The sequence below is a fragment of the Saccostrea cucullata genome, unplaced genomic scaffold (assembly GCF_032062105.1).
Source record: "Saccostrea cucullata isolate Sc308-1 unplaced genomic scaffold, CSIRO_AGI_Scuc_v1 ctg8784, whole genome shotgun sequence".
In the NCBI taxonomy this organism is placed as follows: Eukaryota; Metazoa; Mollusca; class Bivalvia; order Ostreida; family Ostreidae; genus Saccostrea; species Saccostrea cuccullata.
The window spans coordinates 1-27,216 of NW_026926096.1; the positions used below are offsets into that span (position 1 = coordinate 1).

General features: G+C 34.0%; 2 protein-coding genes across 2 annotated transcripts; both read left to right on the forward strand.

The window, feature by feature from the left end:
* Positions 1 to 356: 356 nt before the first annotated feature.
* On the forward strand, positions 357 to 6,514 carry LOC134270765 (methionine--tRNA ligase, mitochondrial-like). Its single transcript, XM_062753006.1, has 11 exons — positions 357 to 494; positions 621 to 692; positions 1,496 to 1,582; positions 2,795 to 2,923; positions 3,421 to 3,526; positions 3,907 to 4,034; positions 4,736 to 4,845; positions 5,190 to 5,289; positions 5,517 to 5,628; positions 5,757 to 5,948; positions 6,121 to 6,514. The coding sequence occupies exons 1-11, from the start codon at positions 357 to 359 to the stop codon at positions 6,477 to 6,479; spliced, it is 1,533 nt and encodes a 510-aa protein (XP_062608990.1). The 3' UTR covers positions 6,480 to 6,514.
* Positions 6,515 to 9,352: 2,838 nt separating this feature from the next.
* On the forward strand, positions 9,353 to 26,940 carry LOC134270764 (uncharacterized). Its single transcript, XM_062753005.1, has 9 exons — positions 9,353 to 9,589; positions 10,298 to 10,493; positions 10,886 to 11,044; positions 11,161 to 11,511; positions 11,676 to 12,014; positions 12,184 to 12,534; positions 25,094 to 25,432; positions 25,560 to 25,919; positions 26,505 to 26,940. The coding sequence occupies exons 1-9, from the start codon at positions 9,353 to 9,355 to the stop codon at positions 26,828 to 26,830; spliced, it is 2,658 nt and encodes an 885-aa protein (XP_062608989.1). The 3' UTR covers positions 26,831 to 26,940.
* Positions 26,941 to 27,216: the final 276 nt, after the last annotated feature.

Consider the following 27,216-nt stretch of genomic DNA (forward strand, 5'->3'; position numbering starts at 1 on the left):
CTGATTCTTCCTATAAACTTCACAATATAAATGAGCGTGTTGTTGTTTACAAGACAAGTCATCCAGAGTTATCGTTCTTGCTGTAGGTCGTCTAAGAGAAGAAATAGTTCCCCTTACCGAGCTTAAAAAATACACTTTAAAACTTCTTTTTATTAAACTTTTCTGGTATTTTACATATTTAGGACATACTAAATAAGAATATCATATCAGTTTTGCTGTATATATCCCCTATTTTTGTAGGTCTTCCGTAGGTCTTCTGTAGGTCTTCAATTACCTGTAGGTCTTCAATTAGGCAGGCCGATCTTAATGGCTTATTGATAGAAATTCAGAGACCTGTGATATAAACTGTACTGAATATGATTTTTTTTCTTGCTTCAGCACCCCACATAGGACACCTTTATACAGCGCTGCTAGCAGATGCAGTGGCCAGGTTTCACAGACTTCATGAAAAGGAAGTTATATTTTCAACTGGAACTGATGAACATGGACTGAAGGTTCGACTGTTCAATTTAAGATATGTCTTATTTAGAATTTTATTTATGGGGTATTTATGTTTTTTTTTTTATTTTACATACCTGTTATAAATTTAACATAATATATATTGTATTTTATGATTTCAGATTCAGACTTCTGCAGATAAACACAATAAAACTCCAAGGTTGTATTGTGATGAAATATCTGGCAAATTCAAGGTACAAATTTCAGCAAGCAACAAGTGCAAGAACATGCAATCTTTATTTTTTGCATCTTATAGGAGTAACCTTATGAATATTGACAACAGATACATGTATGTCTATGGTGATAAGGCCAAAAAAAATAATAGTCTTGTTTCCTGCTACCAGCCTGAAAAAAATAGGGTAGGTAGGTAGGGAAATTATTTTATTTTTCTTTTTTATTTTATTTTTTCCGACAGTGTTTCTTTGGATATGAACTAATACAAGATCAAATTAAACATGCCATATAGGTCAATATTGCCTTTTAAAATTAAATTTCATGTCTCTTGATGCACAACTCAAATGGTATTTTATGAAAGTTCCTATTTAAAACAAAGAATTTTATGAAATACCAATTAAATATATATTTTTTCTCAGTTTTGGAACATGAAATTCCAAAAATTCCTGATTTTTTCCCCCAAGACTTGATAAAAAACTTTAGGGTCGGGTGCAAAAAAATAGGGTAGGTCGGGTAGCAGGAAACAAGACTATTTTTATTTTTGGCCTAAGATGCATGTAATATTGAGATTCTAAGTGTGGAAGCTTAGAATAATGTCAGAGTTGTCATATGTAGACTAAAAAATGAAAAAAAAATTATTGAACTCTTCAAATATTTAAGTGTACATGTATAGGCTAATTCAGTGCATAAACAAGGCAAAATATGTCACCTTGAAAATTTTGATCTGCATATATTTACACCTGTACTTTTGGTAAATTGAAAGCAAAGTTGAAGGTAAATGGATTTTAAAAACAGCTGGAAACTTTTTTATATTGTATTCCAGGCTTTGTTTGACAGGGCAGGTGTATCATACAGCCATTTCATACGAACAACAGATGAAACACACAAAAAAGCTGTTGAAAATTTATGGGTAAGCATCCCATAGTTTGAATCATATCAAGCAAACTTTTCATGTTGTTAATAAAGTAACTGAAATGACATTAATCATGTTATTATATGAAAGAAGAGAAAAGGTAATAAGCAATTTGGATAAAGTTTTATTTATTTTTTATATTTCTTAGCCTTGTAATTGAAAATTTGGGGCATACAGTTTTTGCCCTGTCCTTTTGTCTGTCTGTTTGTCCGCAAAAGCTTTAACAAAGCCCATTACTTTTGAGTGGTTCAAGCTATGGCTCTCAGATTTCATGTGTTTTCCTAGCGACAAGGCCTTTCTATTGATACCAACATATTTCTTTGTGAAATTTTTTCAATTCAGTGCAAAGAAATATATGAATAATTATTTCATTTATATATCAGACATATATATCTCAGTTTTAATAGATATAATGCACACACTGTTTGATATTCTATATACATGTATATTAGGGCTGGGTATTGGCCCGAGATTTCGTATTGCGATATATTGCGATATTTTAAAATGTATTGCGATATGTATTGCAATATTTTCAATGTAATATAAATGGCATTTTCTTACTATATTTACTTTAATTTACATGCAGAATGTACATAACTATGATAAGTAACCAACACGAAAAAAAAATCTTGTTGATTTCATTTAAGTTATGCTCTGAAATGTTCCCACAAAGCAACTTCTGACTCACTCTTTGGCTTAATAACTAACTTTCATAAGTCCATTTTTATATTTAATGACAAAATTCCTTAATCTAAGCATATTGCCAATATATCGATATTACAAAATCGTATTGCGATACGATATTTTTTGTCATTGTATTGCAATATATTGAAATATCGATATTATTGCCCAGCCCTAATGTATATTGGTACTTGTATAAAATAGTTTGAAGAGAGAGTGATAAGTTTGAAGCTAGTCATGATTTGCACTTTTGTTTATTTTATGTAAAGGTTCCATTTCCCACTTACATGTTAAGATAATGAAATAAAGCAGAATGAACACTAATACACATGAAGTTACGAAATAAACGTATTCAGTTTAATGCAAGAAACAAGTTTTAATCCTTAAATTTTCAAAAAAAATATCAAAGAATCAAAAAGTTTTATTACCAGTTTTACAAAATAGGAGCACTTGCTACTGGATCATTGTAAAATATTTATGTTCACCAAATACATTGTAAATGAAGATAGAAGAATGGCTGTTTTGTAGACAACACTAGTAAAGAAAGGCTACATCTATAAAGGGAAGTACGAAGGCTGGTACTCGATATCAGACGAGGAATTCCTGAGTGAAGAGGAGGTCTGTGATCAGCAAATGGAGTCCGGGGAAAACCAGAAGGTACAGAAACAAGATTGGTATAAATATGTACATGTATCAGTAAGGATTGGAATAAATTAGTAAACCAAAAAAAAAAATGAGAATAATTCATTGAATATGTATATAAAAAAAAAAGAACTTTATCACATTTTCAGCTTATAGATTCAAAATTCTTGAATATCAGGTTAGAATTTTTTTTTCAAGAATTTTTTACCAATGCCATCAATTTATTCTGGCATGCATTAACGCACAGGTTTTGCACAATGTTTTATATGGATCCATTATTTTGCGTTTTTCTCTTTATATTGATGTCTATGCAAAAGTGTGATATTTGATTGACCCCTTATCGAAATTTATTACCCTTAAACTTGTAATCAGTGTTTTTCATACTGTTGATTTTTGTTTTTTGTCCTTTAGACAATGAGCTGACTTTTATATTATTTACTTTCACTTTTTTTTACTGTAAGAAAGTTATTCCTCTTGGAAATTATTTTTAAGAATATATTTTTGAATGACAGGTGTCTGTTATCAGTGGACATCCTGTGGTGTGGATGTCTGAGGAAAACTACATGTTTAGACTGACCAGCTTCAAGGAACAGCTGACTGAGTGGCTCAACACTGGAGGTACCCACTTTAACTTGTGTAATTAGTAAAGAACATAGCCTTGTAGCTTCAGGTATTAGAAAGGCTGGATATAGAATAAAACAAAATACAGTCAAACTTTGATATCTCAGACAATGATATCTCAAAATCTCAAGTATCAAGAATATAACAAAGTGAATAGAAAGTCCCAAAGTTTTTAGGTCAGCTGACTCACTCTGATTTAGGCAGTTTGTTCTTATGTAATTTAATCTCAATACACACATGTATCTTCATTCCTCAATTAAATCTCAAAGTTTAACAAAGCAAAAATAGATACTATTGATTTTAAAATAACAACGTTTGGATGTATATACTTATTTGAGTATACTGACATGATCCTTGTGTGCTATGTTTCTCCGTAGTGATATACCCAGAAGAGAAGAGATCCCAGGTAGACTTAGCTCTGAGGAATCTATACGATTTGTCCGTGTCTCGAAGCAGCTCCAGGCTATCCTGGGGAATTCCTGTCCCAGAGGACTCCTCTCAAACCGTAAGTTGTTTACATAAACTAGAGTTTATGTACTGATTGCTCTCCCTAGAGAGCTCATTCTGAGGCAGTAGAAATTAGGTTTATCTTGAAATTTCATTCTGTTAAGGAATCTGATCATGAAATTGCATGACAAATTGACCTACATTTTTGTATTTTTTTTAGCCGGAGGATTGTTTTTATCATAACTAATTTTCTTCTGATATCTTTTGCTATTCTTAGGATTTGGATTTAGCATTTAAATAACTGCATGCATTCATTAAGAAAATGTGAATTTTATTACAATTTTCATTAAAAAAAAATTAATGCTTGTAAAGTAATTAGAAGAAAAAAGAATGTCTGTCTTTAACAGTAAAGATTTTTCTAGAAGTAGAAATTATACATGCACAAGAATTCTATCATTATGCAGATGAAACAAATCTGAAAATGTGCTTTATTTCTGAAAATGTGCTCTAACTAACAATACTGTATGCAGGGTTATTTTCGCCCTTTCACATCTGAAAACAAGTTTACCCCGTTTTAAATTCGCCCAAAAAGATTTTTGTTTAAGATATTAAACAATTTTCTTTGAATTCGTCCCGTTTAAAATTCGCCCACGCCAGACTAGGGCGAAAGGGGTGAAAATTAAACCGGGGCGAAAATTTCTCTGTATACAGTACATTATTCTTGTAGATTGTTTCTATTGATTTTTGTTTTATTTTTAGATCTACGTATGGTTGGATGCCTTGATGAACTACTTGACAGTGGTGGGATACCCTGGTCCCCTACAGAGCTGGCCACCAGACTCACAGATAGTGGGTCAAGATATACTCAAGTAGGGATTTCTGTATTGTACAATTCTAGTAGGAGCTAGTGCACTTTAGAAGAATTTGATATGTCCCAGTTTGTTGTGAATTTATCGTCTTTTATTTTCTTAGCACATAATTTGTTTTATGAGCTGTTTAAATTTATTTGAACTTTTAATTTATGAACACAGATTGTAGCTCACCTCAATGAAGTTGGGGGAGTTTTATGCATTAGCGTCAGTGTCCCAGATTAAAAGTTTCAGAGACAATTTCAGACCTTGCCTTGCTTAAATACAACCTTCACCTACTTGAGCTATATGATTGTTGATGTACAGGGTGTAATGCCATACATTTCTTTTTCTTTGACTTTCAGGTTCCATGCTATTTATTGGCCAGCTTTCTTGTTAGCTGCAGATTTAGATTTACCTAAACAGATTGTCTGTCATGCCCACTGGACTGTGGATGGATACAAGGTGAAGAACCATCAGTTTGATATTTAAAGAGTAAACAATCAAATCTATCCATATTGGTATTAAAAGTGTGAAATTGTTGTAGGTGATGTTGATATTTTGAAAAGTAATAGTGTATATCAAACCAATTCACGATTGTAAGGCATTGCTGTACATTAAATTATTTTAAAAATACACCAAAACAGTATAATGATTATTGAAGGTACTCTTATTCAATATATCTTGTTCAGATGTCAAAGAGCAGGGGCAATGTGGTGGATCCAGAGGAGCGTATGGACAGATTGACAGAGGCAGGATTCCGATACTTCCTACTCAGAACTGGGACGGTTTTCACTAATTGTAGTAAGTGTTAAAATGTAACGTCTTGTGTCAATGCAGTTGCAAAATTTTCCAATTTTCATTTTAATGTTGTAATTACCGAGGTGAACCAGGTTGATAGTAACACTGTAATGATATCGTTTCTATTGTAGACTATAATGATGATGTTGCAAAAGACATTATAAATGCAGAGCTGGTGAACACTTACTTAAATCTCCTGTCCAGAACTTCATCAACATCTATAAACAAACAGGCTATTTTCCCCTCCTTTAATGAAGAGGCTTTCCAGACGTATTTCACAAAACAAGAAAGGGATATGTTCAATAATCTACCAAACTTAATAGGTACTTAAACTTTGGTTTTTGCACTTCAATTTTTTTTTTTAACATGAAAATATATTTTAGTTAAAGTAAATAGTGAACTATAAAGAGGGTAAAATATGAAAAAAAAAATTTGAATGGGCTTTATCAAAAGTTCTTTATCCAAATGATTATGTATGAGTTTTATGTGTTTCAGATATATGTGAAAATCATTACAAGGGCTTCTTGTGTCACAAAGTATCTGAAGCCATTTTTGAATACCTCAGATGGAGTAATAAACTGTTTAATGATCACGAGCCGTGGCGACTGTGTAAGGACCCAGGCAGTGAAAGCCATGTACATTGTGTGCTACATCTTAACATGGAGACACTGCGAGTGTGCTCGATTCTGTTACAACCTCTGATTCCAGATATAGCCAATCAAGTGTTGGACAGACTGGGGATTAGTAAGGGACATAGACTGATCAGGCATTGTAAGGAGAGGAGACAAAGTCACAGAGAGAGGGACCACCCTCTTAGTCTACAGAAAACTCATATCATGCAGAGAATTAAATAACAAATAGAGCACCGATTAAACACTGTAAAATCAAATTTGTATTACTCTTTTATTACACGCGTATTGCAAATACAGTGCTGAAAAGAAAATGTCAGCTTATTTAAAGGGTATGAACACGGAATTGTTATTAATAATTTTGGTTTATTCAGAAGTTCGAATTTAGAGACATTCCAGAATATGCAGAGCAGATTTATCGGTATATTTACAACCTAACAAGCTATTTTTCTTTTCAATGCCCAATATGCAAGAAAAAATGCTCTCCCCAATTTTCTTTTATATTACTTAGGAGTAGATTTCTAAAATATACACAAGACAAAATTGTTAGTGACCACTCAATATTCCTGCCTGTAGAACGTTTGTCTAATTACAGGATCTAGTTAATGTAATTTTATATGCCATTTCACTCAATGAAGTAAAAAGAAAACCCTCAAATGAAAAAAAAAACCTTGATATAACGAATATCCAGTGACATATCTCACTGCTTAAGGAACAGCATGCAGTCGTTGAGCAACTTTATTCTTTCTCTACATACGTATATGAAAAGCATTGAAGCCAGGCACCGATACATTTTATCATGTTTTTGTTTCTTGTTTATCATCCCTCTAGAATATTTTTCACTCACATATGGAGACGCCACCATTTGCCGGTGGAGAGCTGCAAAATTTGACGCATTTAGTATACGGCGTCGCCCGCGTGGCACAGAGGTTAGAGCGTCTGCTCTAGCATGTCTAGAGTTGTGAAGTAAGGAGCTGATCCTTACTTCGCGGGTTCGAATCCCACTGTGGGACGCAGAGACCGGTTCTTCGACTGAGACTGTATAAAACGAGATTCTTAGTCGTAGAAGGTGCTGGTACGAAAAAGATCCCTCAATGCTCAATGGCTGTAAGTACAGTAAGTGCCGAATATAGGACAAAATTTGAAGCTCTCTAACGGCAAGGAGAGGCGTCTCCATATGAGTGAAAAATACTCGAAAGGGACGTTAAACAACATACAAACAAACTATACACGCGGTATTTAGGGCCATTGTGCAGTAATGGATCTAATAGGTCTCACCACACTGGTTACAGCTTAAATATACACGGTTTGTAGAGTGACATGTTGCACATGTCCTTGGTCAGGAACAAAATCATGGTGAGGTTTCTAACTGACTACTTATTTTGATTTTATTTCAATATAATATGTATAAATCTGACTAAATATGTTGTGAAAAATTTAACTGACAATTTAAATGAAAAATCCAAATAATTCAAATAAGTTAATTATACATTCATATCTCTTCTCTTTTTGAACTGGAATTAAAAAAAAAAGAGTTATTTCAGTAAAATTGACCTTAATCAGTGAATAATAATTTTTTTTATTGGGAAACCATTTGTTGCATAAAAGAAAGAAGCAAAATAAATACTGGAATATTCACTTTGTCATAAGATCATGAAATAGTTCATAAATGATTGCTATCACTTGGTGTGTGATTTCAATGCACGAGGCATTTTATCTTTAGTGACAATACGTTACCGAAATGTAGTATTTTTTCCCCGTTAAATTCATAGGCGCTCCCCATGTAATTCTGTAAATGACGTATGATAAGTATAATATGTATAGGTCTACCCCTCTATACTATAAAATAACCAAGGCTTGCAACTAGCCGCCATTATGAACTTCGCCTGGGACCTCTGACTGACTTACTTTAAGGGTTCATGATGGCGGCTAGTTGCAAGCCTTGGTTATTTTATAGTATAGAGGGGTAGACCTATACATATTATACTTATCATACGTCATTTACAGAATTACATGGGGAGCGCCTATGGTTAAATTGTTTATTCCGTAAGTGCTAAATATAATCTTTAAAGGAGAGACGATTCTCACTGTTTTGTTGAAATTTGAGACGCGAAGAATGCGGAAGTAGCCGTGTTTATTGTTGTTGTAGACCACAAAGTTCAGTAATCTAGCTTTGATTTTACGTTAGCGAAATTTTAGAGTAACAAGGCTTAAGTTATGTTTTATGTTTAGCGAAGTAATGCTTACAATTTGTTTTCATACCGCTTTATCATCCGTAGAAATGACACATTACCAAACCTGATATGTTTTAAACAGACAATAACCTATAACAAAACATGTAATCTCATGTAGTCTTCCACGAAGCGCCGATTTGGTATTTACTGCCAAAAAGTGATATCACCTATTCAGTTTTTGTTTTGGTGATGTCACTTATTCAAATGAGTGATATCACCTATTCGAATAGGTGATATCACTTTTTGGGAGTTAATACCGAATCAGCGCCTCCAAGTTTTCCATCATTACATGTACGTCATTCTTGTATATCAATTATAAACGTGGACCATTTGGAACGAAAACGTCGTAGTTTTCCTAAAATAAAATTCGCTAAGAATTTTACAATAAATGTTACAAAGTCTTGCCCTATTTCGGTTCAAACATGTACAGTTCTATATTATATATGTATAATAGTCATATCTAGTCTACAGGGAATTCACGGTAGGTTGTATTGTGGTGTATAATTATCACACATGTCTTTAAATGTATGTTCAGGTAATGTACCCCTAGAACCGTGAACAATAAAGCATTTAAAATGCCCATTGCGGAGTTATTTCTGTAGCTGTAGACTATTAATGAAACGTATTTGTCTCGGATTACAAGATTACAAATTGGATTAATTACTTCCTCTTTAATGTATTTGGATACCTGTCTTTTTATTGATTAATAATCTGCATTCTTTGAATGAATTTTGGACCACTGAATGATATGTTTGGAAATTAAATTGTATTGATTAGTAATACTGTATCTGTATTCTTTGAATGAATTTTGGACTACTGAATGCGATGTTTGGAAATAATTTCATATTCAAATGTTGACATAAAATGGATGATAAATATATCCTTAGAGAAATCCTTGGGAGTCACTCCTTGGATAATACTTTTGCTGGAAGGAATAACTCGCCAGTGTACCTGCGTGGAACTGAAAGGCCAGCTTACAATAATGAAAGTTATCACTTCCGGGACTTAGATGGACGAGACAGGACTGATATCCGGCGCAACTCGTCCTTCCTGGCCAGGGTTCTAGACGGAACAATAGCATTGGAGGCAAGACGATGGCTGGTAGGATCTTGAGTACTAGTCTGTCTTTCGGAAATAGTTTATCTTGGAATTTTACTTAAAGATCTCATTCATGGCGCAATTTCGAAACATGTTCTGACCTTATTTATTAATGCGTTGAGTTTACCGTCAGTGTATGCAACAGAACTGTAGCAAATAGTTAATTAGCTGTAAGATGAAAGAATAGTGAGAAAAAAATGTCAAGTTTTGAGCATTTCATAAAAATAATTCTTGGAATTTTAAGTTTCAGAGAACAAACTACTCTTCAACCAACATACCCTAAGTAGTGTTAAATTTTAATGAAAAGCATATAACTGTGAAAATCTACATTTTGATGGTCTTAATACCAAAAAGACTTAAAAGCTTGGAATTTTTTTTAGATCAATACTTCTTTAAGTTGTAAAGTTTGAAACGCCTACAGTGCGTTCAAAAGCCATGCCAACTTGAAGTTTGTTAAATTTTTGCATAAAGAAGTTAAAATGCAAGGTCAAACTCAAGTATAGTGTTTTAAACGCTTATTTGTGTGCTTTAATATTCAGAAAGTCTGTTCAGCTATTGCTGCCGAACAAATGCTTGACTGGACATCTTATATTCAAATGAGCCATTTACGTGATTCCTGCAGATTAAACGCCGCCAAATTCTAGTATACCCATCTCCTTTGAAATATTTAATATTTGATGAAATTTAGATACCTTATTTTTTTTTATGCAGGGACATCAGCTTAGAGCGAAATATCCCGACGGAACATCATGTAATTCACCTCCCCCGAAACCTAACCATGACCAAAGCCTTCTGAAAAGTAAAGAATGCCATACTGTTGGATTCGTCATACTTGGCGTTTTACTGGTTGCTGTCGCTGGCGGGAGTGTGATGGTCTATGTTGGTCTACTATCACCATTTACAGACGGTAAAAGAATGTTCTCTGTTCTCTAGTAACAACCTAAACCAAAACCTCAGCTTTAAACACAATAATATACAAGTATCTAGATGCATTACATATCAGGCTTGTTAAAGTTGAATCCTTTCAGGACAGAATGAGGCCAAAAAGGGTGACAAAGTCTTACATAAGAATTAATGGAGGAAATTCATTAATTTTAACTGGAAAACAACAGAGCCACATTGATTTGTCCTTTCAACCAACACATTCATCAATCCATCCCTTCTTGATACAAACAAAACAAAACTAATAGCAGAAACAAAACAAATGTGAGAATAAACAAGAACAATTGTTAAAGTCTTCTCAAGCAGGGTCTGTGTGACTCGGTTGAATGTTGTGATTCATGGATCTTTTGTTTGTAGATACAGTACCGAAGGAGTGTAATCAGACTCTTCCACGATTTGGAAATAACTGTGAATTTAGATGTCACTGCGCGAACCTAAGTGAAGTCTGTAATAAACTCACCGGAAGTTGTCAAAGTGGGTGCATTGATGGCTGGCGAGGAAACGATTGTCAAATGAGTAAGTCTCGTGACAAATTGAACACGTGTGTTGTACTAGATATAGTACAAGTGTACAAAAACAATTGGTGGTACACTAGAAATGTAATTCTATGTTTTTTACGTGAATACTTTCAGTTACGTCTGTGTTTGATAAGTCAACCATTCACGCAAATTTGTCCTCCCAAGAGTTGGTTCAATGTACCATTCATAAACTTTGGTACAATTGGAGTAGTGTTTATCTGACTTTCTACAATGGAACTGAGACCACAACACTAATAAGGGTGTCAGAAAACGGAGATAAATCGATATCAGACCACAGACTTAATGCTACTTTGAGCAGAGCACCTGGAATTGAGGCAGATAATGTAACCTTTGCCTTCGATATAGGAGCAGACGACTGTGATTTGGCGGGAAACTATGAATGTCGATTTGACATAGTAGATAATTTCACTGCCTCCTATGGAAACCTGACCTTGTCTGTTCATGGTATCGTAATTTAAAATAAATTTTGTGTTTAGTTTGACGAAATAATATATGTGAAAATTTAAGGTACACGTTATTAAGAAATATATATTAACAAAACACTTACCTTAATCAACAAGAATGTTAGTGAATAGCTTCCATAGATTTTTTTTTTTTGTATTTTACAGGTATCTCCTTTGGTCTTCAGATAGCAACAAATAATGAGTACTATAACGGTTCTACGGATTACATCAACTGCAGCGTACAATTAGCCGACCCTTCCTCAAACATTGTGCTTACTTTCATTGATAGGGATAATACTACTCTGAATTTATCTTCAGTACAGGTTCATCAACTAATGGAAAATTCCTTGCCAAAATGCACTAATATGACAACTTTTGTTTTTGAAATAAACGCCGCAAATGAAATGAACCAATCAAAAGCTAAATGTTCTTTGCTGGATTCAAGTGGAAAAATGCTAGAATCGAACGGATCCATAATTAATATTGTTTCAAAATCTGCTTCTGGTAAGTACATATAAAAAATATCCATTTTAAGTATTTTTATTTGAAGTCTTATATTTGAACCTATAAATGAAAAAAACAGTTTCTTTTTACCTTTTCATTTAAATATTCAAAAGAAACATGTATCCACAATTTTATGCCAGAAGTAATATCGATCCATTTCATTTTTCAGTATATTCCATGTTTGAATCCACTTCTTATGTGGTAAGACCTCAGTCATCTTTCGATGTAGTATGTTACATATTTCTTGTGGAAACTGAGTGGGAGAGCATTTCCTTAAAACGCTACACCAACCAATCAGAAGAGCTCGTCAAAATGTTCAGGGATGGTTCGATGATAAACATTGATAACAGAATTAGTCCTGTTTATACAGACGGTAGTTCTAGCGTTAATGTGACGTTTTCTTTTAACCTCACAAATGACCCTGATCAGTGTTCATTGAGTGCTATTTATGGATGTGAATTTCAAACGTCTGAACATTCAGAATCCATATCCTTCTCCAATACATCTATCGCTGTTGTAGGTAAGTAATATAGTGTAGAGATGGTGTTTCTCAAAAAGTCAAATCAAATCAATTAAAAACTAGGGCTAATTGTAACGGGAACCGTTACAGATGTTCCCCAAACGCTCCCCAACTCCCTTTTGGTGCCATACTCCCTTTAAGCTTCATTAAAAACGACAAACTCTATGCAATTTACACTTTAACAACGTTTCCCTGAAGTATACCGAGTATATTCAAATTCTAGCATTTGCACGCGTGCACATGTAAATGCATGTGCGTAATGACCATATTCTCTTGTCTACACTATCTATATACATTATATAATAAAAAAAAATAAAGCATTTAATCTAAAAGTATTAAAAAATACGCTTCATTAAGTGTATTTTTGATTTTATCCATCTCATGTGCATGCACGTGCATGCATGTGCATGATGACTTTACCTTTTTGTAGGAATCCACTATGTCTATCTATGTTCTAAATCCCATCCTGTTCGGTTGAAAATCAAAGGAGTTATACCCATTTAAAGTTTAAGCCAATCAGATTGCAGCGCACGTGCATGCGCGTATTTTCATGATACCTGCTATATATTATATTGTAGTATATCCTAATGCATGACTATGTTTAAAATTTCAAAGCATTTCGTCAAAAAACAAAAGAGATATTGAAATCTTTGTTTCAGCCAATCAGAGGGAAGCGCACGTGCATGCACGTGAGTTCGTGCTAATTTGACAATGTCATATTATCTAGACTATTAATATATCCTTATAGAATGAGTTTCAAAGCATTTCAATAAAAAATGTAAAAGTTATGGCTATAATAAGTATATCGGTCATTTCACTCATTTCACGCGCACGCATGTGCATGCGTATGCGCGCAAAATGACCTTCGTTGTGCACACCTACACTTGACACCTATTAACCCTAAAAAGGTTTTAACTTAGTTGGGTGAACAGTTTCTGAGAACACTCGCGGACAAAAAAAGTACCGGAGAACAAAGAAGAAAAAAAAGAATAATAATAATAATAATAATAATAATAACTAGTGCTAATTGTAACGGGAACCGTTACAGATGTTCCCCAAACGTCTCCCCAACTCCCTTCTCGTGCCATATTCCCTGTAAGTTTCATTAAAGAAGGCAAAATCTATGCATTTAAGACGTAAACAACGTTTTCCCAAAAGTATACCAAGTATTTCAAATCTAAGCAATGCAGGCGTGCGCATGTGATTGCATGAGCGTAATGACGATATCATCTTGTCTACACTATTTTATTCATTTGATGACTATACCGTCTTGTAGGAGTCCATTATGTCTGTCTATGTTCTTAATCCCATCCTGTTTGGTTGAAAAACAAGGGAGTTATAGCCATTTAAAGTTTAAGCCAATCAGATTGCAGCGCAGGTGCATGCGCATGTTTCCATGACAATTATTATATATCATATTGCAGGACATCCTAAAGTATGCCTATGTTTTAAATTTCATAGCATTTTGTCAAAAAACAGAAAAGATATTGAGATTTCTGTTTCAGCCAATCAGAGCAAAGCGCACGTGCACGCACATGCATGCATGTGAATGGTGACCATACCATCTTGTAGGAGTCCTTTATGTTTATCTATGTTCTAAATCCCATGCTGTTTGGTTGAAAAGCAAGGGAGTTATACTCATTTAAAGTTTCAGCCAATCAGATTGCAGCACACGTGCATGCGCGTGATTTCATGAAAAATTTTATATATCATATTGTAGTACATTCTAATACATGTCTATGTTATAAGTTTCAAAGCATTTTATCATAAAACAAAAGAGATATTGAGATTTCTGTTTCAGCCAATCAGAGCAAAGCGCACGTGCATGCGCGTGAGTTCATGCAAAATTGACCATGTCATCTTATGTACACAACTTATATATCTTTATATAATGAGTTTCAAAACATTTTATCAAAAAATATAAAAGTTACAACCATATTAAATATATCAGTCAGTTTACTCATTGCACGCGCCTGCACGTGCATGCGAATACGCGCAAAATGACCTTCGTTCGGCACATCTACACAACATGCCTACTAACCCTAAAAAGGTTTTAACTTAGTTTGGTGAACAGTTTCTGAGAACACTTCCGGACAAAAAAGTACCGGAGAAGAAATAAGAAGAAAAAATAATAATAATAATAACTAGATGCGATCTCGTTGCGAGCAACGAGTAGGTCTTCCGTCCGAATTTTCGATAAGATGAGATATGACTTTGACTATGATCTTTGATAAAACATCATGGAATCATGCCTTTTCTATTTTGATTAAATCCTTTTGATTTAGATAATATCATCAATGCGTACTTAATTTGCACATTAATTCTTTTCTTTTTTCTACTTTGAGAAACAACCAAAACCAATTAAAGAAAACTTGTAAGGAGACCTTGGATTATGAATGTAGTTTGACGCAGAATTGCAACGAACCTACGACGTGACAATCCAAGTATCCCTACACATTTCATTGCTCCTTATGTTACTTTCGTTCAAGCAAACGCTCGGCTGCCTCTGTTAACTGCTATTGCGAAATGTCGGAATTGACAGAGACCGCCGCCATTTAGTTCCCGCTTCAGATTTTTGAATGTTATTATCTCGAGTTTGAATTTATAAATTTACAAACAAATTATATATTCAGCCTAATAAGAAATGTTTCTATCAACTATACTAATATCATTTGAAAATATTGAAAAACAAAAAAGTTAAAGACGAGAGACTTTTGCCCCCTCTATGCCCCTAATTTGAAGGACTAACCCCGTTTACTTGATATCAAATGAAAGGTCTTACTATATTGCACATTTTTTATTATATATGTCTTAACAAAATATTAACAGGTAAAAAGATATAAAAGAAAACGTGTCAATTTTTGCGAGATGAGCATGAGGCTATTTTCGATCCCAGGCGAGCGTCGATGCCTTCTTACCTGGAAAGCTCTATATGCAAAATGTCACATCTACTATCCTTCCTCTACCTTCACTGAAAATCTCAAGTCGATATCTTAAGTCGTTTAGGAGGAGATCTCAGGACAAGCTGACCCTCTAAAAATCAGTAAATCGTCCATATCTCACGACCGGAAGTGACGACGTACTTACGAAAAATTTCCGACAAGGTTCAGATAAATATCTATCAGATCTGAAAATTTGGTGAGAATCGGTCCAGCCGTTTCCGAGAAATCGCGTGCACAAAATCGGTAAGAAAAAAAATAATAATAATAATAATAACTAGATGAAACTCGTTGCGAGCAACGAGAGGTCTTCCGTCCGATTCCGGAAAGAAAACGGAAAATCGAGCTGAAAAGTAAAAAAAAAAGATTTGCACACAAGGGGGATTGAACCAAAGTCGCCACATGAAATTCCAACACACTAAATATTACGCTATCGGGAACTCTACTCTAAATCTTCTTGTATATATCAAGGAAACAGTGCTTCTCTCTTAAAATTATGAAAGGCGGGTCACTATTCAAATTTTAGCGCCAAACGCACCGAGTTAATCTTCGCCCCTTTTCTTTGGAATGTTCTATTAAATAGGTGTGATAGCTTCAATGAAATGAATAAAAAGAACGTTCTTATAGCCTAAGATTCGAAGTTTAGAAAGTATGTTTAACACATTTTACAATTTCCATATTGTATATATGCATGTAACACTAAAGCGGTGAAACGGATATGATTTTTTTTTTCAATTCCCTGTTTATCCTCAAAGTGAACTATCCCGAATAGTTAATCGATAAAGGTTGAAAAGTTTCGCAGGAAAACATGGCTCGCCCTACGACTGTCAGGAATCCGATATCATTTATGCTCATTAACTTGAATCAGGTCTTTGAGACAAATATGCTAAAATAAACTCCATGAAGCGATCTTTAAAAAAATCGTTTTCTTATTTTTGTCTAATATATTAGTTTAATATGACACAAGTGTGCATAGGAAAAACAGTGGTTAATATTTATACTGACAAAATTAATTGATATTCTTTTTTGAGAAAGTATTACTTATAAGTATGATTTAAGATCTGTTTTTCGGCGATGCACAAGAGATTTTAGGTATCGAATTTCATTTGCACATTTAGTCTTTTCTTTTTCTACTTTGAAAACCAGCCAAAACTAATTATAGAAGACCTTAGTTTAAAACAGAACTGCAACGTAAATACGACGTGAAAATCCATGTATTCCTTTGCCTTTCATTTATTCTTATGTTACTTTTGTTCAAGCAAACGCTCGGCTGCCTCCGTAAACACCTATTGCGAAATGTCGGCGTTGATAGAGACAGCCGCCATTTTGGACACGCTTCAGATTTTTGAATGCTAATATCTAGAGTTTAGATTTATGAACATTCAAACAAATTATATAGGAAGCATTATTAGAAGGGTTTCTATTAACATACCGAAAATAAATGAAAAATACTGAAAAACAAAAAAGTTAGAAAATACGATTTTTTTAAATTTGCATGTCGTAACGACCGGAAGTACTGACGACGCACGAAAAGGTAATTCCGCAAACCACAAAGTCATGTTCTATAATCTCCAAGAAGTCTCCAGTTCATATCCTAAACCGTTTTCGATAAAAAGGGGCGACAAAATCGCATTTTAAAATCAGGAAATCGTCCATAACTTGGCACCAAAAGCGAATTTTCCAATTTTGCACCAAAAGGAACAACTTCATATTATAACTCATATTTTGTGAAAGTTTCATGAAAAACCGCTGAATAGTTTTCGAGAAATCGCCTGCACAAAATTTTGTCAAAAAAAGAATAAGAATAATAAGAAACAATACAATCACTATAAGGTCTTCCGTGAAGACGGAAGACCTTAATAATAGGGAAAAAGAAACCGAACGAAAACAATAAGGTCTTCCGTTGGAGACGGAAGACCTTAATAATAATAATAAGAAACAGAGTAAAAACAATATGTTCCCCAACTTCGTTTGGGGAACATAATAACTAGTGCTAATTGTAACGGGAACCGTTACAGATGTTCCCCAAACGCTCCCCAACTCCCTTCTCGTGCCATATTCCCTGTAATTTTCATTAAAGAAGGCAAAATCTATGCATTTAAGACGTAAATAACGTTTTCCCAAAAGTATACCAAGTATTTCAAATTTAAGCAATGCAGGCGTGCGCATGTGATTGCATGAGCTTAATGACGATATCATCTTGTCTACACTATTTTACTCATATGCACGTGCACGCACGTGCATGATGACCATACCTTCTTGTAGGAGTCCATAATGTCTGTCTATGTTCTTGATCCCATCCTGTTTGGTTGAAAAACAAGGGAGTTATAGCCATTTAAAGTTTAAGCCAATCAGATTGCAGCGCACGTGCATGCCCGTGTTTTCATGACAATTATTATATATCTTATTGTAGGACATCTTAAAGTATGCCTATGTTTTAAATTTCAAAGCATTTTGTAAAAAAACAGAAAAGATATTGAGATTTTTGTTTCAGCCAATCAGAGCAAAGCGCACGTGCACGCACGTGCATGCATGTGAATGGTGACCAAACCATCTTGTAGGAGTCCTTTATGTCTATCTATGTTGTAAATCCCATGCTGTTTGGTTGAAAACCAAGGGAGTTATAGTCATTTAAAGTTTCAGCCAATCAGATTGCAGCGCACGTGCATGCGCGTGATTTCATGAAAAATTTTATATATCATATTGTAGTACATCCTAATACATGTCTATGTTATAAATTTCAAAGCATTTCATCATAAAACAAAAAAGATATTAAGATTTCTGTTTCAGCCAATCAGAGCAAAGCGCACGTGCATGCGCGTGAGTTCATGCAAATTTGACCATGTCATCTTATCTACACTTCTTATATATCTTTATATAATGAGTTTCAAAACATTTTATCAAAAAATATAAAAGTTATGACTATATCAAATATATCGGTCAGTTTACTCATTGCACGCGCCCGCACGTGCATGCTAATGCGCGCAAAATGACCTTCGTTCGGCACATCTACACAACATGCCTACTAACCCTAAAAAGGTTTTAACTTAGTTTGGTGAACAGTTTCTGAGAACACTTCCGGACAAAAAAGTACCGGAGAAGAAATAAGAAGAAAAAAGAATAATAATAATAATAACTAGTGCTAATTGTAACGGGAACCGTTACAGATGTTCCCCAAACGCTCCCCAACTCCCTTTTGGTGCCATATCCCTGTAAGCTTCATTAGATGAGACTATATATTAAAGCATTCAGTCCAAAAGTATTAAAAATCACTCATTCAAGAGTATTTTTAAATATACTCGTTTCAAATGCACGCACGTGCGTGCACGTGCATGATGATCATACCTACTTGTAGGAGTCCCTTACATCTATCTATGTTCTAAATCCCATCCTGTTTGGTTGAAAAACAAGGGAATTATAGCCATTTCAACTTTCAGCTAATCAGATTGCAGCACACGTGCATGCACGTAATTTAATGATTTTTTTATATCATTTTGTAGGATACCCTAATGCATGACTATATTTTAAATTTCCAAAAATTTCGTCAAAAAACAAAGGAGAAATAGCAATTTAAAGTTTCAGCCAATCAGATTGCAGCACACGTGCATGCGCGTGATTTCATGATTTTTTTCTATATCATTTCGTAGAATATACTAAAGCATGACTATACAGTCAAACCTGTTTTAAGAGGCCACTCGTGGGAGAATGACAAATTGGCCACGTAAGACAGGTGGCCACTTATTCCAGGTTTCAAACCAATGAATAAAAAATTGCAACCACAGTTGTGTATTTATTTTCACATATATCCAAATCCAATTTCAACACATTTAAAAACTTGGAAAATTTTTAGGTCAAATGAAATCCCTTTTCTTACATTTCATTTTACATGAATTTCAGAAAGAAATCTGTTATTGTTTTTTTTTCTGTGTTCAACTTGGTAATTAAATTTTACAGCCATAGAATTTACATCACAGGAAATCATGAAATGTTCTAACAACTTAGCATTTCCCTGATGCTGTGTAAAGCTTTTTAGTTTTTCTAGATATATATTTATTTATATAACATAAAATGTTAAAACGTGAGACTGACCGCTTGACTTGATAACCTCAGGCAAAATTGTAATTAATGTAGCCTATTGAGTTTATATCATGAAAATATTCAACAACTTACTTTGTATATTAAGAACACCAATAAACATCTTTTAACAATAAATCGTTTAATCATATTAATTAAATCATTAAATACTGACAGAATTCAAATTACACCTGCAATTCTTGGTCATTAACTCATTATCAGCTGTTCATGTTTGGCTTCGTATGAGGATACGAGGTCACGTGTCAGACGGAAGTCATGTGACAAAACAGACAAAATGGCCGCTGAAAACAGGCATGTTGAGCGAATGGGACCAAAAACACTGGCCACTGGCCGCGTTAGACAGGTGGCCGCTTAAATGAGTTAAAATAAAGTGAAAAAATGAACGGGCGGGATTGAAACTGGCCGCTCATGGGGAGTGGCCGCTGATTAAGGGTGGCCGCAACAGCAGGTGCGACTGTATTTTAAATTTCAAAGAATTTCGTCAAAAAACAAAGGAGAAATAGCCATTTAAAGTTTCAGCCAATCAGATTGCAGCACACGTGCATGCGCGTGATTTCATGAATTTTTTCTATATCATTTTGTAGGATATCCTAATGCATGACTATATTTTAAATTTCAAAGAATTTTGTCAAAAAACAAAGGAGATATTGCCATTTAAAATTTCAGCCAATCAGCTTGCAACACGCGCACATGCGCATGCTTTCATGAAAATTCTTATATATCATGCGGTATATCTTCATTATGTAGGACTATGTTCAAAATTTCAAAGGATTATGACAAGAAACAAGAAAGTTATTGAGACTTTAGTTTCAGCCAATCAGAGCGAAGCGCACGTACATGCGCGTGAGATCTTGCTATTTTGACCATGCTGTCTTGTCTATACTACTAATGTATCCTTACATTATGAGTTTCAAAAAATTTCATCAAAAAATAGAAAAGTTACGGCAATATCCATTATATTGGTAATTTCACCTATTGCACGTGCGCGCTCTTGCAAGCACGTGCGCGCAAAATGACCTTTGTTTGGCAACTCTACATAACATGCCTACTAACCCTAAAAAGGTTTCACCTAAGTCGGATGTGTAGTTTACAAGATTACTCGTGGACAAAATTTTCCCAGGAAGAAGAAAAATAATAATAATAATAATAATAATAATAACTAGTGCTAATTGTAACGGGGACCGTTACAGATGTTCCCCAAACGCTCCCCACTTCCCTTTTGGTGCCATATTCCCTGGAGGCTTCATTAAATAGGACAAACTCTATGCATTTAAGACTTTAACAACGTTTACCCAGAAGGGTACAAAGTTCATTCAAATTTTAGCATTGCACGCGTGCGCATGTGAATGCACGTGCGTAATGACCATATCATCTTGTCTACACAATCTATATACTTTAATAAACTAAATATTAAAGTATTTAATCCAAAAGTATTAAAAAATACGCTCATTCAATTGTATTTTTGATTTTACTCATTTCACGTGCACGCACGTGCACACATGAGCATGGTGACCATACCTTCTTGTAGAAGTCCATTACATCTATCTATGTTCTAAATTCTAATCCGTTTGGTTGAAAACCAAGGGAGTTATAGCTGATTAATGTTTCAGCCAATCAAATTGCAGCGTACGTACACGCACATGTATTGATGTGCATCTTGATCATATCTTCTTGTAGAAGTCCATTATATCTATCTATATTCAAAATCTCATCCTGTTTGGTTGAAAACAAAGGGAGTTATAGCTGTTTAAAAGTTCAGCCAATCAGATTGCAGCGCACGTACACGCAGTGCATGGATGTGCATGGTGACCATATCTTCTTGTAGAAGTCTATTATATCTATCTATGTTCCAAATCCCATCCCGTTTGGTTGAAAAGCAAGGGAGTTATAGCTATTTAAAGTTTCAGCCAATCAGATTGCAGCACACGTGCATGCTCGTGTTTTCATGAAAATTGTTATATATCATGTTGTAGGATATCCTAGTGCATGGCTATGTTGAAAATTTCAAAGGATTTCCTCAAAAAAACAAGAAAGATATTGAGACTTTAGTTTCAGCCAATCAGAGCGAAGCGCACGTGCATGCGCGTGAGATCTTGCTATTTTGACCATGTCATCTTGTCTATGCTACTTCTATATCCTTATATTATGAGTTTCAAAGCATTTCATCAAAAAGGTGAAAAATTACGCCTATATCAATTAAATCGGTCATTTCACGTGTTGCTCGTGCGCGCTCTTGCAAGCACGTGCACACAAAATGGCATGTTGACCATGTCATCTTATCTACATTTATAATATGTCTATATATTCTAAATATCAAAGCATTACATCGAAAAATGTAAAAGTTATGACAATTTTAAGTATATTGGTCATTTCACGTGTTGCACGTGCGTGCTCTTGCAAGCACGTGCGCGCAAAATGACCTTCGTTCCGCAAATCTACATAACATGCCTACTTATCCTAAAAAGGTTTCCCCTTAATCGGATGTGTACTTCACAAGATCATTCGCGGACAAAATTTTCCCGAGAAGAAAAATAATAATAACTAGATGAGATCTCGTTGCGAGCAACGAGAGGTCTTCCGTCCGATTCTGAATTAAAAACACCAAAAATTGAGATGAAAAAGTGATAAAAAAAAAATTCGGATATTCGGGGGAGCGAACCCGGGTCGCTCGCGTGACAATCCAACGCGCTACGTATTCAGCCATTGAAAACACCGCTTCAAATATTTAAATGCAAATATCTCGAGATTGCCCTTTTCAATCCTTAAACAAATTACATATTTCTCATTCGCATAAGAGTCACTTTTAAGATAATTAAAATCGTAGAAAAACATTTGAAAACAAAAAAAAATTAAAAAATGCACTTTTTAAATTCGCTTCCGGTAGGGACCGGAAGCATCGACGACGCAGGAAATTGGGCTTACGCACATCTAATAACCATGCCCTATGCTCTTAGATAAGTCTCCAGTTCATATTCTCAGCCATTTTCGAAAAAAGTGCGCGACAAAATCGCATTTTAAAATCAGGAAACTGGCCATAACTTGGCACCAAAAGCGAATTATCAAATTTCCTCCCAGATGTATTAAGTTCATATTAATGCGCATAATTTCTGAAAATTTCATTGAAATCCATTGAATGGTTGCTGAGAAATCGCGTGCACAAAATTTTGGAAAAAAAATAAGAAAAATAATAAGAAACAGTACAATAACTATAAGGTCTTCCGTGAAGACGGAAGACCTTAATAAGAAACAGAGTAAAAACAATATGTTCCCCAACTTCGTTTGGGGAACATAATAATAAGAAACAGAGTAAAAACAATATGTTCCCCAACTTCGTTTGGGGAACATAATAATAATAATAATAATAAGAAACAGAGTAAAAACAATATGTTCCCCAACTTCGTTTGGGGAACATAATAATAAGAAACCGAGTAAAAACAATATGTTCCCAAACTCCGTTTGGGGAACATAATGAAAATTACGAACAGTGATTGATCTAAAATATTGTGAGGAGGACATAAAGCACGTACCTCTGATAATTCCAGAGGTGGGATCAGATGCCCAAGAGAAGTAAACATCCCTTGTTGATCGGTTACACCTGCCGTGAGCTATATGAATAGATCAGGCAGAGGGAACGTATAGTATAAAGAGATCGTTTCCTAAAAATTTAATAGTCCTTAAAATGAAATGAAATCATTAGGCCAAAAATAATTAATCAATAGTTTCTCAGGCACCGCCGCATCAGTTCAAAAACGGCCGCATTGATTAATTTTATTGACACATTGAAAAGGGAAATAACTTAATTTTCTATTTTTCCACGTTGAAAAAGAAAATCGGGTTATTCCCCTTTTCATAAATGCTAAGATAGACGTTTTTATTAGAAAAACAATACATTTCCTCTAAATTTTCAGTATTTTATGAATTAATTTTTAAATAAATGTTTGGAGTAACATTATTTAAAGTTGAATACATATTACAACCAATTTCAGAGAACAAAAATTAGGTATTGGTAGATATTATCATTTTATTGAACAAATGGTTTAAGGAGGCTCATTACACCACTTTTTGATGAGGTACTACACAAAAAAATAAACCTCCATTGTGTCGACCGGTTTCCTCTGGGGACGAGTTGTACAGGTACCTCTATAATATGACCCTGACCTTTAAAACGCTTTAAAAATAGATGAAACATGCGGTGTTATAAACAGTGAAAACAAAGTAACGGATTCATTATGCCTAAACCAAGAAGAATTGCTTTTAAGCAGAAACAAAAGAAAAACAACAGTCAAATCTTCGCCAAACAAGTAATGTCAATTTCATAGCGATGCATGCAGTGAGCTCTATCAATCAATGACATGTTTGTATAGAGGAAATTCGAGTTAAAATCCTCAACCTTGTTGAAATTAAGAAGTTATTTACTTGCACTATTTACTGTGTTGGTGTTAATTTATATATTTGCTTTATTGATTTAAATGTATAATCTGGCAATTTAAAGCTTTGCTCTGAATTTTAGATGTAATGTCAAACGTTCCTTAGCGTTTTGATTCTTGGGTAATTAGGAAAGATAACTCTTGAAAGTGGACTTTTTATACCAAATATTTTTTAAATTGGATTTTTCATTTCGTTTAAACATTCTTCATTCAATTTGACACATGTAATTCATTGAAATACATTCCTTGTCTCTTCAGAACTCATTTTATTAATGTTTTATGCATAGATTAAAAAGATAATGACATTAATTGTTTTTTATGAGAAAATTATTTTTTCTAATAAAATTATTATAAGGTATTATGAGGTATTTTCACTGTGTGTACTTGTCTTAAGAAGATGCCCATCATTTGACACTGAAAGTTCTGAAATTCTATTGATATTAAACTTGAAATGAAATATTTAACTAAAATTAGACAAAAACTAAAAAAATTCTTTAAAAAATATTTATGATATCAATACCCCATCTGGATATTTGACATCTACATTATAAGTGGTGCTGTATTGAAATCTAAAATAAATTTAACTGTGGATGTAATGAGCCACCTTAAAAAAGGTATTAAACCTGCTTCCAAAAAAAAAAAAAATAATAAAAATAAAAAAACTGCTTGTCGCATTGAATTCTGATTTTTTTGGTCTGAGAAACTATTAATCAATTTTTTTTTTGGCGTTAGGTAGTTTAATTTAAAAAAGCCTTTCTTCTTCCTAGAAACAAAAATCTTGCTTTTTCGAATTCCTTAAAATTGAAATCGTACCAAACACTACAGACACTTTATCTTTGAATTCCTTATGATTCTTGCATATTCAATGGTTTTGAATCTCCTAATTTTAATTCAAAATTAAAATTTAAGAATATTATTTGAATCTCAAGTTATAAAGCTATAATAGATATTGTACAGAATCTCTATAATTATAGTCGATGCTTAAGGTGATACATGTAGATGTTAAGATTTTACAATTAATTGAAACCCACAAAAGACATTGAACTTTCGCCTTTTACCATTTAAAATTGTTTAAAACTTTTTTTCATATTTTGCTAGCTCCCTTGTCTTCAGTTGACCTCTCTCTTGAAACTTTCTACGTCTCTGGGACCAATTTCACCGTCAACTGTACGGCTGACGTGGGCAATGTCATAGAAACGGAAGTGACTTTGGAGAAATGTCTAGAAGGCGGAAAATACACGCCAGTGAGAGAAGAAGCTAGAGATATTCTAACAACAGATGACGCTAAGGGAGTCAACTGCACAAACAAAATGACATATCGATACCACATACCCTTTATGGACAATGAAGATGGAATGTCCGTCAGATGTCATGGCAGGGATAATGTTTACAGCAAAAATGTGCCCACATCATGTGCATCTATAAATGTCACAAAGGGTACGTGCATTATGAATTTGCTGTCATTTGAAAATATGAAACTTTCTTAGATATTTGTTAATAACAAACCTCTTTTTGAGACATCCTTGACGATCATCATATTTACTAACATTTCTTGTTCTTACAGCCCATGCAACATTGGATCCAAAAGTTCTCTATGGAAAGTTCAACTCCACAGCCACATTTCAATGTAGAATTCCTCTACTCGAGTCTTATTTTTCTGAATTCCAGTTTTTCAACGATTCGTCGCATCCAATCCTGTCAATAAATTCTGACAATAACGTAACCCCTCCACTCCAAAATGATCGAGTTTCCGCAGTATATATTAGTAATCAGTATGATGAGTATAGAGCAGTGAATTTCACCTTTGATCTGAGATCTGGAGATGAAGTGTGTAGCTTTGCGGGAGTTTATCGCTGTAAAGTAAAAAGTTTTAACGAAAGTCTACTTTCTCTTGAAGATGATGAAAGTCAATTAATTATAGCAGGTAAACATAGCAATTAATTATAGCAGGTAAACATAGCAATTAATTATAGCAGGTAAACATATAGCAAACTCAAACACCGCCCGAAGATGGCAACGTTTACTTTATAGATAAATATTTCATAAGTTTGCCTTCAGTCTGTCCCAAAAGTTTCAATTTATGAAGAATAGCTTGTTTTACTGATCAGCTCAGGTGTATGGATAATCAATGATGCCATTAAAAGGTAAATTTAAAATTCCCAATTGCCAACTGGCAAAAGATATACCGATTCAAATTTAAAATTTTGTAAAGATAAATCACTTATTTGTACTGGAATAAAATTAAAATAAAATGAGTATTTGAGAATATGGATAATTGTTAAACTGCTTCTTATAAAATGCCTTGACTATTCATCTTTAAAATCAAACTAAATTTTTATAGATACGAAATTGAGAGATCCTGACAATTTCTTATACTATGTCGAACAATCCTGATGGCTTCGAATCAAATTCAACATGAAATTCTAAATGCATTGGGGCACCTTTCTTCTTCATTAACTGCAATAGTGAATTATTCTCAGTCTTAAAGCCTTCTCTTATTACATTTCAGCTCCCCCTTCAAATATAACCATCGAAATCAAGGACACTTATTCTAAAGGTGGTATTAACGAGACCATCAACTGCACTGCAACTTTAAATCCTAATACTACAACATTGACACTTGTGAGACTTTTTAATGAAACTTATACGATGGTTCCAAAAAATATTACAAAGACATCCATGGAGACTGCTAGGACTGACGATTGTCGTTATGATGTACAGGTGACAGTAACTACAACATTTGACCAATTTGATCGAGCTCTGGTAGCCTGCTTAGCTAAGGACGTCGTATTTGGCGATTATTTTTCTGTCAATAAAACTATAACTATTGTTTAGAAGGATGATATCTGTATCATCTTTGTGAGACTCACCTATATAAATACAACGGATAATTAGCCTGATTTTTTTTCGAAATAAAGACAGCTGTATGTATAATATGTAACATTATTGACAGACATCATTACAATTGTTAATTGACAATAAATGGACTCGTCGATATATCTAAATGTCGAGTTGAAGGCCACGTCAAGTGTTTTCTTCTTTTCACGCATAAGATTTTGTACAAATTCTGCTTCATATGAATACAGAAATAGGTCTGCTTATAACGGGGCACAATTGGTACCCATGGGAAGTCCAATGTATTGTTGGGAGACAAACAACGTTAACACTATCTAAAGTTTCGTTAGAGTCATTTATAAATATTTAGCAAAATCTATAGTCAA

Bases quoted from the DNA above. Each gene is read 5' to 3' on its own strand.
- LOC134270765 (XM_062753006.1), top strand. From the start codon at position 357: ATGATTTTTTTTCTTGCTTCAGCACCCCACATAGGACACCTTTATACA. The intron at 2,924-3,420 runs GTACAGAAACAA...TTTGAATGACAG, and splicing joins AGTCCGGGGAAAACCAGAAG to GTGTCTGTTATCAGTGGACA. The intron at 5,949-6,120 runs GTACTTAAACTT...TATGTGTTTCAG, and splicing joins TAATCTACCAAACTTAATAG to ATATATGTGAAAATCATTAC.
- LOC134270764 (XM_062753005.1), top strand. From the start codon at position 9,353: ATGGATGATAAATATATCCTTAGAGAAATCCTTGGGAGTCACTCCTTG. The intron at 11,045-11,160 runs GTAAGTCTCGTG...GAATACTTTCAG, and splicing joins AGGAAACGATTGTCAAATGA to TTACGTCTGTGTTTGATAAG. The intron at 12,535-25,093 runs GTAAGTAATATA...ATATTTTGCTAG, and splicing joins TACATCTATCGCTGTTGTAG to CTCCCTTGTCTTCAGTTGAC.